The following is a 16,260-nucleotide window of genomic DNA, read 5'->3' as shown; positions in this document are numbered from 1 at the left end:
CTTATGTAAGTTATTACAAAACAAATAGTTATTGATAGAAAATATCAAGAGGACAAATGACCCAGACAATTAAAACATCAACATCAATATCAATATATGCTCTGCTGAACCTGGTATAGAATCCAGTACGAAATCCACGAATTTTTCACGGATGGCCGGACTTATTTCGGATTTCTTTTACCATTCGGCTCACAATAATATCCATCATAGGCTCGGTCAAGTGTTGTGAGCTAGGCAAATCCCATGATGCCTATGATCAGAAATGCGCTGTTAGTACTCATGAAGTGGAAGGAGTAAAAACAATCGGAAATATCAATCACTAGCAGGTAAGACCTGCGTTGCCCGGGCAAAAAATAAGAACAAACATTAATTGTAGTATTTATGAAACCGTGCCGGTGCTTATTCTGCAACTTGAACACTAACTATATGGTGTATTTATTCGGACACATGGCAAATTTCATCACTAATTTTTATCAACTGAAGAAAAATTAGTGATGAAATTTGCCATGTGTCCGAATAAATACACCATATAGTTAGTGTTCAAGTTGCAGAACAAACATTAAGATTAGCTAATTTTGTACTTCTAATCCTTCTATTGTATTACATTATACAATGTGGTTTATATAACTAGAAAGGTTATTTTACATAGCCGATCTTTCCTGTTTTCACCGGGTGCAAAAATTAGGTCCCCCCTCTCCGGCTGTTATAACAAAGGGAAAATATGGCGATTCCATTAATAATGACCCTTTCAGATTTTTACATTTTTGGACTTAAGACATCTTGAAACATCGAGTAATGCAAAAATCTTCGGGGGTAATTTTTGTATGTATGGATGTTAGTGTGTGTGTGTGCGCGCGTTTGTGGGTGGATGGGTGATACGATTTTGTTCACTCTCTTTGAAGCTTAATAACTTCTCTACGTTTTGTCGAAAATTTCTGAAATTTTGCAAGGAAGTTTGATTATTAGGTGGATTGATGCTAGTAAATTTTAGTGGTTAAAGGTCGAGGGGGTGGGGAGATAACGGGGAGTCATATGTATCTTCTGTAGGGTCTGACTTAATGACGATTTTACTCGTTAATATCATTTAAATTTTTTTTTTTATAAAACCCATCCCTACCTTTAAAATTAAGCTTTTTGTTTTTTTTTGTAATAGTTAAAAATATAGAGAGTTTTTAAAATAAAATATGATAACTAATGGCGCTACCAAAATTTTACATGTTGCTGGGAAAGTTCAGCAACTCGTTGCTGGTCGTTACTTAAATTCAGCGGTTAAGATATTGTGAATTAACTACTTCCAAGGTTTGCCGTAATTAATACAGTCGATTTCTTTTGAACGTTTACGTTGAAATTTAATATTTAGTAAATATAGTAATTTAATGATGCCGTTTTATTTGTACCAAGCATGTAATGAAGAACTTCAACTCGTAAACTTTTATGTTTAAAATTGAATTTGTTAAATTTCAGAAAACAAGTTGAAGTGTGCTAATTATAGGCTACAACAAAGAGCTAGAATATATTACGTAGAGTGCTGTAGCGACGTCATGTTTAAATAAAATTGAATACACGTCCGCCATTTTCCTTTTGGTCAAGGGACGTGCCATTTGTGTTGCGTAAAGGCAACGAGTTAGAACATTCTAACTCGTTGTGTGCAAAGGAAAAGAAGAGTTTTAACTCTTAACTACGATGGTGAAAGTCAAAATGACCCTACTTTATTTATTTTATTTTTAATTTTGAAAGTAAATAACGAATCATTTCTTTCTTTTAACTCTTTATTTAACCGATCCTAAACAGGAGAAAAAATTCTGTAGCGATAAGTTAAAGAATTTATCGCTACAGAATTTTTTCTCCTTGATATATTCGAGAAGGTCATAGTTTAGAAATGCAAATTCTGTAGGGATAAATTCTTTAACTTATCGCTACAGAATTTGCATTTCTAAACCATGACCTTCTCAAATATATCAAGGCCTGTTCTTAGCGTCAAAAAGTGTCTGCCAGCCAATTCGCACGGTTTTGTCGCTAGGAATGCTAATACAGGCCATGCTCATCTTCACATTTCTATGGCGTTGTACTAGTTGAAACACGTTTCTGGTTAAGTTGTTTCGCATAATTTTATTTGTATGAGCGCAACGGCGAATAAGACAATAGTGTGATTAATTAAGGACATAGGTTACATAAACTGGTGTGGTTTATTGCTTCGTACCATGTTGCAAATCGACGAAAGGTAAGGCACCCGTCGAGTCATTCCATGAATTTCCTTCGCAGGATAGTATATGAGAGGCATAGATAAAAAAAAAAAAAAAAACATCCAGAGAAGTTGCCAAAGGAGGCTTGCTGCAGCTTAATGACAGGTAAGTCGGAATGATGTAAAGAAAATAATACATGGATACAGTGGCGGATTTCTCCACAGGCACACGAGGCGCGCGCCTGGGACATCACAAATGAAGAGACCCTCAAAATTCAGCTCTCAAAATAAATAAAAAAATTATTTTAATTAATTTTTATTAAAAATTTATTTTTATTAAAAATTTATTATTCAAAATTATTTTAATTAATTTTTTTTCATAATAAAAATAATTAATAATTTATCAGTATTCCCTACATTAAATTACCCTTAATTATTTACCAAAACTTGGTGAAATTTATTATAATAATTTACAAATAAATTATTATTATTCGTAGATTACTAGATTTTTGAAATACAAATCAGTAGTAAATTTAAAAATAAATTATTTTTTATGCATGGATTGTTAGATTTTTTTTTTTGTTTTTAACACTTACCTATTGAAACTTAATAATTCTTATACCACTTATTCTTAGTTTCCCCGGGTTTCAATTTTCATAATTAATACAATCTGAACATCGGTAACCTTTCAAATACAGCCAGGCAATTACAACTGCCTTGCTGTATTTGAAATGCATATTGGTTAATTTTCAATGTTATTTCCCTATGTCTCACTTTTGTTGGACCACCGGTATAGTAGCATGCTATTTGTGTCGTGTCGCGCTAGACAGACACGAATGCAGACAGGCCACAGAAAATCTTATGGAGAGCCGGACAACATCAACAACAAACAGTCTGATTAGATTTCAGACAGAAAAAGCTTGTGTTATCCTTAACTCAGACTTACTGGAATGGTTCTGGCTGTGAAAAATTACATAGATGCATTACCAGCAAACATTATTATGCAACAAAAAATTTTGTTTAAATTGAGAATGCAACTAAAGCATTATGTGTATTTCATCCCTTGGCTTCAATGGAGATGTGGCAACAAGACTCACAAAAAAGAAATCACTGATGTATTAATTTCAAGATTATGTAAAATATTACTTGTTAACCGCTGCCAAAAAATAGTGACAGGATAGATAAAGGTGTAAAACTTAAACCACAAACCTGTATCAAGGAAGATATTAAAAATATCTTAATCTAACATGTTATTATTCCTTTAAAAAACAATAAAGCTTTCTTTCTTTAAATGCAGTTAGCTTCATACATGTGCAAATGAGTTTTTGAATAAAGCATATTTTTATTATTTTATATTTTTAATAGCAAAAAACGATAGATTTTTTCAAGAATAGTTAAATAAAATCACGGTCTTATAGATCCGACATAGATTTTTGAAGATAAATGTGACAATAAATTATTTTTGGATTTTTTTTCACTCTATCTCATATGTATTCCCCTATCGACATTATCATGAGACTGCTTTGACAGACTCCAAACAATGGAATCGAGAAGCTAAGAACAAGCTTTGATATATATGAGAAGGCCATGTCTAAATATTCTTAAATTTACCTTTCCGGCTGTTATGTATTACGTAACGATAACGAGTTACACGAAACTATCTTTAAATAACTTTGATGAAGTGCAGAATGATATCTAGAGTGTGTCCAGTTCCTTATCAGACATTTGTCACATAGCTCCAAAGCTTTCAATAATTTAACTTACCCCATTGAATCGTTTTAACGCCATAGAGCATAACGAGTTGATTTAAGAATACACGTCGAATTAATTTAAACAGATATTTTTTGCCTTGTTTTATATGTATAAAATTTTATTACAGTGTAATTTATTATTTGAGGCAAACAGATTAAAAACCAAAATTTTGATGAAACTAATGAATATAAAAGTACGATTTCTTGAAAATGTCTGTAATCATTCTTTATTATACTTATTGTGAAAAAACAGCGTACTTTTATTAACAAACAGAATCATGAAAGAGACAGTCCTAAGATTATAGATCATCACTTCTTGTTTCGTATTTATCATTCACACCTTCAAGTTTCTGCCGAATAGAATATTTTTTATTTAGCTTGAGCTTAATTTCCGTTCCATAAATACGATAAAGTTATTTTTTTATTATACAATATACTAGTATAATAGATGTTAAATAATGCATAGACCTAATACTTTAACATTATCAATATTATCCTACGAAAATACTTTCATATGTAATTGTTATAGAAAACTGTTTATCTTCTAATTCTACTAATAAAAAAACCCAGTGCTAATATTTTCGAAAATTCTAAAACATCTCTTTAATATTTAAATTTTTCCAAATTTTTATTGGGTCTGACTTTAAAATTCTATCTGAATATCTCCATGCAGTTTTGTCACGGAATACAGGTTTCTCTTTGTTACCCCAATGACGATAATGATGTAGTTTGGCAAACGTTGGTTCTGCAATAATTGTTTTCCGATTGTCGATAGATTTCCAACTAAAATGAATTCCCGGAATCTCAACTTTACTCGAAAGAACTATAGCTTTTGTTCTCATGTAGGACGGCCAAGGTTTAAAATGCAACGTCTTCTTTAGAATGCTTAGAGGAATGGTTGCATTCGTAAATTCTGGATCATCTGGCAAATCTAATGAAAAAAATGCATTACGGAACAAAAGATCACTCCATGGCGAATTATATGTTTTTATTATATCCATTAATGATATATTCTGTTGCGGTATAATAAGTTCGTCGATATCCACTGTCACAACGTATTTATGAGTTTTTGCGTATCGATACGTACAGTCGGCAACATTTGCCAAATGGCCTTGATCCCATACGTCGCTTACATCAGTAGGAAGATTCCATGGAAACAAACTGATAGGTATACCTTCATCAATTAGAGCATTTAACAATAATTTAATGAAATTTCCTGCTTTATAATCGTAAAATGTAAAATGTTGAACTCCCATTATCTGAAAATACGCAATGAACTCTGCTAGCGGAAGATTATTATTAGCAAACTCTCCAAAAAGAGGAGGAACACAAACTGCAATGTTATTTTGCCAACTTTGATCATCTTTTACAGGTTCTGTAAGTACCACTTTAATCCAATGAGTTGCACTTCGTTTATATGGTGTAAGAGCTACACGTTGAGAATATCGGGTGTCTTACAATAAAAAAATAATGATATATGCTTTTGATTGTGATTTTCTGGAATAAATTCATAATTAATGTCTGAACTTTTAATGGAACCATTTTTATATTCCAACAGGCAAGAGAAAGTAGCCGAATATATTGGCTTTGTTGGACCTATTGCAATAATGCGAACAAAGGATGGTGTTTTTCGATATTCCCAATAAGCAGAATACACGTAGTAACCATCTTTAACCCGAGTCCATTTATTTATTAATTGTGGATAATCAGAGTTATATGCTTTTGTAATTAGTGAACGGGTTACTAACATTTCTAGATGAAGGTTGCTAGCCTTGTTGATTTCGGTATCTTTGAAAATTAATAATAGCACTGCGATTATTTTACACCATAGTAATATTTGTGCTGTTTTCCTAAGACATATTATTCTTCCTACCTTGATCTGAAATGCTGAAATAAAATCAATTATCAATAATATTAATAATTTAATAAAATAATATAGTATTTTACAGGGAAAATAACTAGACTTTGAAAATTCGCTATAATTTTTGTAATAATAAGTCAACCATAATAAAACTTATGTGATAATGTACTGTACATCAATGAGTGATAAATTATAATTCATGCATCAATGGTTCTGGGCCGTGGGCGAGAGTGGCCTGCACGTGCAGTGGCAAAAAAGATGACCGATCACTTGTCTGTTCAGGAGCAATGCAGATTGCTTCACGCTACAAGATTTGGAAATTGCTGATTGCCGTGCAGAAATGATGCATTTGGAACGTCATGCCTCAATTCCTAAGGAAGCAATTCGAATGACAATTTTTCATTCGACACTAATGTCCCAATCTCTGTTGCGGAAGTGTCTTCTACCATATCACGACTTCTAGTGGTTTGAGGAAGTTGGTGAATGGTATGCATTGAATTCTAAGGCATGCATCTCTAAATTATTTCCATATAATATAATACATTTTTGATAATTTTCATCATCTATTTCTTAGCAATATAGAAATGACAGCGATTTCACAATACTTGGTTACTTTCCATCGATATGGCATACGAGTATTACAGAATAATTCATTTTACAAGGTGCGTCTGAAAAGTTCGGTGAATGGTCCCATAATTTAATAACCGTGCTGGTTAGGATTTGCGCTCATGCAGACGTAGTGAGAGACTTGCCAACTAATGCCCCCTAGCATCGAAATCACGACAGTTAAACGGAAGTGCGCACAACAAACAATGCAACGTAGTCAGTGTGAGAACGAGTGTCACTGCGAAATGAAGCAACGCGTGAACATCAAGTTTTGCTTCAAATTAGGCAAAACGGCGACAGAGACACATGAAAAGTTAGTGAAAGTGTATGGTGTGGAAGCAGTGAGTAAAAAGTGTGTTTTTGAATGGTTTAAACGCTTCAGAGACGGAAAAGATGTTGATTGCCTTTTTCAACAGTAAGGGCTTGATCCATTATGAATTTTTACCCAACACTACAACCATCAACGCAGAATTCTACGAGTGAGTTTTGAAACGGCTGCTGAAACACATCCGGCGACTTCGGCCACAGTTGTACTAGAGTGGACAGTGGACTCTGTTCCACGACAACGCCTGTCTGCACACTGCGAGCCGCGTACGGCACTTCCTCGCTACACGCCAGGTGACAGTTTTTCAACACTCTCCATATTCTCCAGATCTGGCACCTGCAGATTTCTTCTTGTTTTCCCACCTCAAAGGAGTCCTGAAAGGCCCACGCTTTTCCGACATTGCACAGATCCAACAACGCGTGACAACGGTGCTTCGTGCGATACCAAAAGAAGCGTTTGCTCACAGCTTTCAGCAACTGTACAACCGATGTCAAATGTGTTGTCGCTAATGGCAATTACTTTGAATGCCAGTAAAGGTATTTTGTTTGTATCTCTTGTTTCCTTTATTTTATGAGACCATTCACCGAACTTTTCAGACGCACCTTGTATGACATAATATAAGGTTTCTGTTCTGTTATAAAATAATTATAAATATTATATTATATATAAATTATAAATATATAATTTTTATTTTTAAAAATTTGAAACGTATCATAGTAGAAACATTAAACTTACAAAAACTATTCGTTATTAATAAAAATTCTTAATTATTTTTGTTAGACAATAGAACTTTAAAACTATTATATTTGAAGATAATAGCGGATGCAGTTTGCATCTCCAAGTGTAAGTTGCAAAATATTCTTATTTTCTCTCTATTTTTTACTTCCCTGGCTGTTATATATAACAGAGGAAAAGTATGGCGATCTGTCAAAAAATGACCCCCCCCAAGATTTTTACATTATTGGACTCAGGACACCTTGAAACATCAAGTAATGCAAAAAAAATTCGGAAGTAAGTTTTGTATGGATGGATGTTAGGTGTGTGTGTGGCACGATTTTGTTCACTCTGAAGCTGAATAACTTTTGTGCTTTTTGTCGAAGATTTCTGAAATTTTGCAAGGAAGTTTGTTTATTAGGGGAATACATGCTATTAAATTTTGGTAATTAAATGTCGAGGGGGGAGCTAAAGGAGTTTGTATGTATCTCCAGTAGGGTCAGACTTAATGACGATTTTACTCGTTATTAGCATTTACGATTTTTATAAATCTCATCCCTGCCCTCAAAATTAAGCTTTTGTCGTTTTATAATAGTTAAAAATATAAAAAGCTTTTAAAATAAAATATGATAACAGATGGTGCTACCAAAATTTTAAATGTTGCCCAGAAGGTTGAGCAACACGTTGCTGGATTATTAAAAATCAAAATGAAGTTTCAGATTTATGTGTAAATGATATTTTCGTAAAACTTCGGACGTTCAGAAACTTCTAGTTTTTCTGTAAGCCTAGAAATTTGACAACGGCGTTTGGTATGTCGAGTGTGATTTCACTGACGTTCCAAACGCCATTGTGAAACTTCTAGGTTTACAGGGAGGCAGTGTTGTACGTCCGACGTACACATTTTCGCTATGAAAACGTCGGCCGCAACCTCTCTAACCTCCTTTGAGAATACGGTAGTTCAATGGGATGTTTCTTTCGATATTAGAGAGGTTTCGGCCGAAGTTCAAACGTTAAACTTGTACGGCAAGCAGAAGTACACGTTTGACGTTTGAACTCCAAGTAAAACACGTTGTGCCGTTCACGTCGTGCACTGACTCACGGGATATTGTTGAAAAATGACGGAAACGTTTAACAGCGACGAATGTTACTAGCGAAAGTAAATAAACAAATTAAACTATTTTAAAGTATTTATAAGATGTTTAATAACACTAAATAATTATTTTTAATTAGCGTCGTGTCTCCTACGGTACGATAGGACTAACTCATACTCTTGTGGAGGGAAGTAGTGGCTAATGTAAATCCGAAGCAGCTCGGGAAATTATTTTTAGAATATTACGCTGTTGATGGTAGAAGATGCCGTGAAAGAACAAACATAATGATAATCTATTATGAACACAAGATATATGTAAATTCTATAGGCACTTCACATTACTTGCAAAGAAATTAAATAATTAAATAATTTCCGGATTAAAATCGTCTGTTTCTTTACAATATTATTCATAAATGCTTAAATAATCATTATTTTAATAAAATACGTCATAATTTTAACCCCAAACACAAAAAAAAATGAAGTGACGTTCACGTTTTGGGCTAAAACGTTGGCCGCAACCTCTCTATTGACTTACTTTCGGCTCCAGAATTTTTTTTTTTGCCACAAGAAGTCATCAGCAAATTAATTAAAAGCCTAAAAAAAATTATAAAACATAATCGTCGTTTATGGCCACGTTTCTTAACCGAAATTTTGCGAGAGTCCGCGGTCCATCATGGTGTCGAGATTTTAGGGGTCTTCGACACGATAAACGTTGGCATGAACCATTTGTTCATGCCATCCAAGACAACACTGTACTTGCAGCATCTTGATTTTGGTGTGACACATACATATAAATTATTGTGATCAAAATTTATCTGGAATGGTTTATTTAAACTATATGCGTGCAAAAGGGTGTTTTTTGTTTTTTTTCTTCGATATGACTATATTCGTTTGGTATACTTCGTTTTTTCGGCCTCTAGCAGCAATCGTTACCATTCGTTTTCGTTTGCCAATAAATGTTTGTTTTGTATGTAAAGAATTTTTGTGCCGGCGAGTTTTCAAAATATCAAGTGTAATTGAACAAAGAACGTGCATTAAATTTTCTTTTTTGCAACGAAATTTATGCTAAAAGAACGTTAGAAATGCTGCAAAAAGCATTTGGTGACAATAGTCTATCAAAAACAAACGTTTTCGAGTAGTGGAAGATGTTCAAGGAATGCAGAAAACAAGTCGAAAATGCGCTATGCCCTGTTAGACCATGCACTTTAACTTATGAACAACACATCGCTGAAGTCAGATTTACTGCTCAGTGACTGTCGTTTAACAATTAGGGACATTAATAAACATGTTCCAACATTAGCTGGATCTTGTCAAGCCATTTTAAAAAAAATCATTTGGGCTTGCGGCACGTCGCTTCACTTCTCGAATCGGCCAAAAACCATTTAATTTTTTCCAAAAACAATAACATGTTCGAGTGGCCAAGGAAATGCTTTCTCGGGGTGATTCGTTCTTAAAACGCATCGTTACAGGTGATGAAACATGGATCTTCGTTTTTGACTCCGAAACAGTTCAGCAGTCAAGAGAATGGCGCTCGAAAAGTAAAGCAAGACCGAAAAAATCACGTCAAAGTCAGTCAAAAATCAAGGTAGTATTGACTGTTTTTTCGATTGTCGTGGTGTGGTGTTGTGCATCACGAATTCTTTCCGATTGACCAAACTATAAAAAAAAAATTATTTGAACGTTTTAGGTCGTTTGATTAAAGCAATTCGTAGAAAACGATCTGATTTGTGTTGAGAAACCTCACGGATTTTAGACCATAATAATGCTCACAATGTGTTTGTTGTTCGAATTTTTGGCCAAAACTTCAACAAATACGGTTTCGCATGCTCCCTATTCACCTGATCTGATACCGTGAAACTTTTTCTTGTTCCTTGACTAAAGTTTTCGCTTCGTAGTCACCTTTTTGGGGATTATATAGATTACTCCCGATGAAATTTTGGGACTTTGGGTATATATCTGAACTGAGGAGACCGAGACGAATTCAACGGTACACTACTTTTTTGACCGGAGACCAAAATTAAGAAAGTTTATATCAAAATATCAAATTTACGATTTCTTGCCTTTCATAGAGTTTTCCAGTAGGTGGCGTTGCTTGTAGTTTCCACTGGGTACGATTACACATATCATTAAATTAACTTAAATTAACACATTTGCAAGACACCACATCATCTGGGTACGGTTACTCATATCTTGTCTTCTTCTAAAGTAAATAGTGTCTTCTAACCTAACCTAACTGACGGCCGGATGGCCGAGCGGTCAAGGCGGCAGCCTACCGCTCTGGGGGACCCGGGATCGAATCCGAACGGGTCGAAAATCCCCAGGAATTTTTCGGGGGGTGGTCCGTTCGGATATGTCGGGCCCCGTCCCTCACCACCCGGTCGCCCCATTGTGGGCCTGGCCGAACCCATAATGGGCCTTCTAAAAGAGGCCCTCTTAGTGCCCACAGGGCGGAAAGAGTTAAAAAAAAAAAAACCTAACCTAACTAGAAAAAAGAAAATTAAGCAGATGACGCCGTAATTGTTAGTACCGCCATCTAGCGGTAAAGCCTTCAAACCATTAAAAAAACACTATGAACACAAGAAATCGGGGCTCCCCTCCGGGAGGTCCGTCGGGAGCATGAACAGTCGAATGCTACCTAGTGAAAAACTCTAAAATGGCGTAGAATGCGCTGTGAAAGGCAAGAAATTGTAATTATGATAACTTCCTTATCTTTGGTCTTTGATCCAAAAATAGGGTTGAACTCGTCTCGGTCCCCTGAGTTCAGATATATACTCAAAGTCCCGAAATTCCATAGGGAGTAATCTATAGTACGGTCTCGTTTTGAGCTGATTGATGCCATTAAACAAAATTTGCTGAGTCCTGAAGGGTCTCGCGAAAACGACTTTAAAGAATATTTCGCAGAGTGGAAAAATGTTGACATAAGCGCATTGTAGTGGGAGAGGATTACTTTAAAAGAAACGAAATAAATTTTAATGAATAAATTCAAATCTCGCATTTTATTGAACCATTCCCGATACTTCTCGATCATAGGAGTATGTTTTGTTATTGTAATACTAAATTTATGTACTATTAAGTGTTTTGTCATCGCTAGGCATTTCGTGGTTCGAAAGCCCATTACGAACCACGAAAGCATCAGTTTAGGTAGTATCGATTAGGTTAGGGGTGAGTAACTTTTTACTCGTACATAAAGAGCAAATTTTTCAAAATTTCGATAGCAACTGAATTACAAGGAGTAATAGCCGCAAGAAATATACAGGAAAAATGTGCTTTAAATACACAACTATACAGTATTAACTTTTAAGGTATAAACGTAATTTATGTACAGTGACAATTTTAGAGGAAATAATACTGAGAAGGAAATACAGTATTTGGAATAAATTCACTGACTAAAACTATAATGAAAATAGTAAATGAAATAGCACAATAATCCTTTCTAATATTATAGCGCGATAGTACAATTGGCCGAATGGTGAAGAATTTTCGTTATAAACTCTGTTGCATTGATGTAATTAAAATTGGCTATTCTTCAAAGTTGCGCTTCTCCATATTCACTTCATTTTACTTTTCCAGCTCACAACACCATTCTTTTCCATTAAGTGATAGCCACGTTTATATTAGTCATATGTTTTTGAAACAACTATAGACCTACAACTTTCATATTAGTAATGACTACTTACAATGAAAAATAATTTTCTTGATGTAATTATTTTTAAGTCTATGCTTTAGAAATTAATCTTGCAATCGAAAAATAGAAATTAATTAAATAATACACAATGTATTATTTTATTACAATAATTTTACAATAATATTACATTAATACATTAATTCTGTGGTGTGTAGAATATAGAAAACGTTTTGTTGAAATGTAATAAATCAACGGCTGTTTATCTTATCAATTGAAACATTCTATAGACTAGAAGGACTGTGATCGGGAGCCACAGAAACGTTCTGAAGAAGCTATATGCGGTTCAGAGTCGACGATTACCGACTCATCGGTTAAAAGGTTATTTCCAACTAGCATTACCCATTACTCAAGACATTTGATACTTGAAATAAACATAACAATAGATGTCATATCGAAATAATATCAATAAAATATAAATAAAATCAGTATTGAAAACAAAGTAAGTTTTCTATACGCAAACCTATTTGAAATGAATTATATATGTACTGTACAGTACATATATTTTTCCATCAACTGTACAGTACCTCGACGGCAAAATAAATCTCCAGCTCACACCGGAAGGCCTGACGGTGTCAAATTTGACGTAATGAATAATCTAGACTAGATGAACCCCAATGTTAACTGAGAAATCGTCTACGAGTATCTTTATTTCAAATTTTAACAAATTTCTTGAGCCAATTTATCTCAAATAAATAAATATATTAGTCTATAATAAACTCAATAGCACAATTTTGAATGTATTTTTGTTTACATTATTTTTTCCTGTTATACAACCGATCAGACAATCATAGTTTGTGTATGGAATCTCGGGGAATTAGACATTTGTAAAAGAGAAAACAGGAAATATCGTCTGCTAGCGTGATGTAAATCAATAGGCGTGAGTTCAAGAAACAATCCGTTAACTAAGCAAACCAATGACGTAGTTCATTTCTTATGAAACGGATTATGCCGTTGGTTTACTTATATAGCTGCTTGTTTCTTTATCTCACCCATGGTGCCTCATTGCGCGGGCAACGCTCAGCGCTGTCCGACGAGTGACTTCATGTATGTAGAAACGGATGGACTTTCGCTTTCAGTTCTATAGAGCTTAAACAAAATAAACAGATAAAAAAGTTTTTAGAACATAGGCCTATTAAAAATTTTGTTACAAACATTTAGAAAAATATGTTGTTTGAAAAAATATAATGTAATATTTAAAACTGTAATTTTAATGTTTTAATTGACTTTTTATAATCATCGCAAGCTTTAAACATTCTGTTTGGTACAGTACATAATACTTTGCCGCATCGTGTCGTGTCTACAACAATTATAAACAGTTCATAGTGCTCACGTGACGTTCTATTATCCAATCGGAAGCAACGATCTAACGAGTCTGTTATTTAAAATGTATTATCGTGTATCAATTATATTCCAGCTGACAGTATACGATACAGGGAGAATTTGTAGAAACATTAGCTATCTTTGAATTTCTTCAAATTTTTCGTCATTTATTCTGCTCAATTCCTCAATCTGTACTTTGTCATAGAAAGTATTCCGTCATCTTGACTAGTTGTAAATAAATGCAATAAACACAGCGTAAAATTTATAAATACCTTCAGAAATCATGATATGTCTAAATGAAATTTTCCATGTTATATGTAATATATGCTCATACATAAACTTAAATAAAAATTTATTTAAAATTTATTTTGTATACTAGTACTTTCTATATATTAACAGGACTTATTATACTGGAATTAGGGATGCAGATCAAAAATAATGTTCTTTATTTAGTTCACCTGTGAACTAAATAAAGAACATTATTTTTGATCTGTAAGACTAAATATCTGCATCCCTAATTCCAGTATAATAAGTCCTGTTAATATATAAAAAGTACTAGTATACAAAAATTTTAAATAGAGTTAAAAAGGACAAAAAGGCATAATAATTAAATAAAAATTTAATTTAAAATACGTTTGTACATGTATAATTATTATAACCTCAATGTATGTAAACTGACTTAAAACGCTGTGAGGAACAGTGTTTTCAATTTGACAGCGCTAATTGTCAATTACAGAACAAAGATATATACAGGTATACCTCGCCTTACGTCGGTAATTGGTTCCAGGAGAGGCAACGTAAGTCGAATTTACTTGTGTAGTTTTGACCGGTGGAAAACGCCAATAATGAGCACTTAAAGACCGCTAAATAAGACGACGACACAGAAACACAGATGTTTTCATGTTTCGTTCTCTAGGATTTATGATGATTATATTAACATTTACTGTAAATGTACATACAGTAGAGCGTCGATAACTGGAACCAATTGGGGACTGGGGTCGTTCCAAGTAGTGATTTGTTCCAATTTCCGATTATGTACGAAAAAATATATTAACCTGTCCGATGTTCAAATTTTTCTTTGTTGCGTATCTCTTCCTGTTGAATTTTTCTCCGTTGCGTGTCGCTTCGCGTTGAATTTTCGTCGATTTTAAGCCTAACGAAAATTTTTATAATAATCGTCGAGGCTATCGTATCGTTAAAAATTATTTCTGCATTTTGTACAAACAAAATAAATATATTAAAGAATATAAAAAACATGAAAATTATACTTTAGAAGTAAATTTGGTATCAAAAACATTCGATTCAGCACGACACAGTCCGACTGAAAATCGTTCCACTTTCCGGCCATTTCAATTACCGACGTTCCAATTAACGACGCTCTACTGTATTTTAATATGATTTTATGTGCTTTTAACGCTTTTCTAGTCATATTACGACTTCAGTATTTGTGGCGGACAGATCGAATAAAATGTCTTAAACTTGTTTGTTTTTTATCCATATACTTTTTTGATAAACGACGTATAATCGAGAACGACGTAACTCGAAACGACGTAACTCGAGGTATACCTGTACTGTCAGTTCCTAAAATTTAGATTAATTTAACTTCATCACAAAGTGCCTACAGTTGAATAGCTTGGTAAAATAAAAAAATAAAAAAGATTTAAAAAAAATATGAAAAATCGAAATAAGAGGATATTTATTTACCCTTGTCTTTTAGTTACATTTTCATCTAAAAGTATTAATTTCTAAATAAAGTGTTAGAGTGATAATTTTTACTTAACTGAATGATGTTCAAAAAGTTTAGAATAATATGAAATAAATTAATAAATATTGTCCAATAATAATTAATAGTGCTTGCAATTTACTCCAGTTATGTAAATTGTATTACATAACTGGTAATGTTGTATAAATTACAATCCAGCATTAGAATGACAAACATCATGGGCAAGAAACGACAATTACGCGTGGAGGAAAGATTCACACAAAGAAAATTTTGTGGTGCGTCAAAAAAAATTAGATTAACTTTGAAAATTCCAATTTAAAAAAATACATGTTTATTTACATTAAACTTTTACGCAAATACGGTTTTAAAAACTCTTCAGGAAAGCCACTTAAAATTACTCCACGAGTGTGGAGGTTTATGATAAATCAGATTTCAAATAACAACACGACAACCGGACAGATAGCATTAAGACCAGTTATCGCTATCTCAAAATCTTCAGTTGGCAGAATTGTGAAGTCAAGTCTTACCTTCTTCACAAGGATTTTCACTAGTCATTAATTTGTTGAAATGACAGTATTGAAATTCATATAGTCATTAAATTCTTTTGTATATTGCTTTTGCTTCCTTTACTTCATTACGATCGTAATCCTATTGATATTTTTGAATTTCTTTCGAACTTCTTGATATCTTTTCAGAATAACACTACAGTTTTTTGACAGACAAGGTAATGAATAAATGAATGATTCTATGGGAGTATTTTGATAAATTTAGAACTGCAAAAGTGATAAAAAAACAACTATATTTTATAAAAGTATTCCATTACTTTAAATAATCCAGTCTAATCACTTTAGTAGAAAATTTTAAACCTTTAGGCGCGAATTTTTCCAAATTTTTATTGGGTCTGACTTTAAAATTGGATATAAATATCTCCACGCAGTTTGGTCACGAAAGACGGGTTTCGTTTTGTTTCCCCAGTTACGATAATGACGCAGTTTCGCAAATG

The 16,260-nt window shown here is 33.4% G+C and overlaps 1 protein-coding gene across 1 annotated transcript; it reads right to left on the bottom strand.

The window, feature by feature from the left end:
- Positions 1–4,498: 4,498 nt before the first annotated feature.
- On the bottom strand, positions 4,499–5,683 carry LOC136983287 (beta-1,4-galactosyltransferase galt-1-like). Its single transcript, XM_067279987.1, has 2 exons — positions 5,461–5,683; positions 4,499–5,386 (listed from the first exon to the last, which is right to left on the bottom strand). Exons 1-2 carry the CDS (start codon positions 5,681–5,683, stop codon positions 4,524–4,526), a joined length of 1,086 nt encoding a protein of 361 aa, XP_067136088.1. The 3' UTR covers positions 4,499–4,523.
- Positions 5,684–16,260: the final 10,577 nt, after the last annotated feature.

The sequence above is a fragment of the Centruroides vittatus genome, unplaced genomic scaffold, assembly GCF_030686945.1.
Source record: "Centruroides vittatus isolate TY-2023 unplaced genomic scaffold, ASM3068694v2 contig_880, whole genome shotgun sequence".
In the NCBI taxonomy this organism is placed as follows: Eukaryota; Metazoa; Arthropoda; class Arachnida; order Scorpiones; family Buthidae; genus Centruroides; species Centruroides vittatus.
This window is presented reverse-complemented; position numbering and strand designations above follow the sequence as displayed.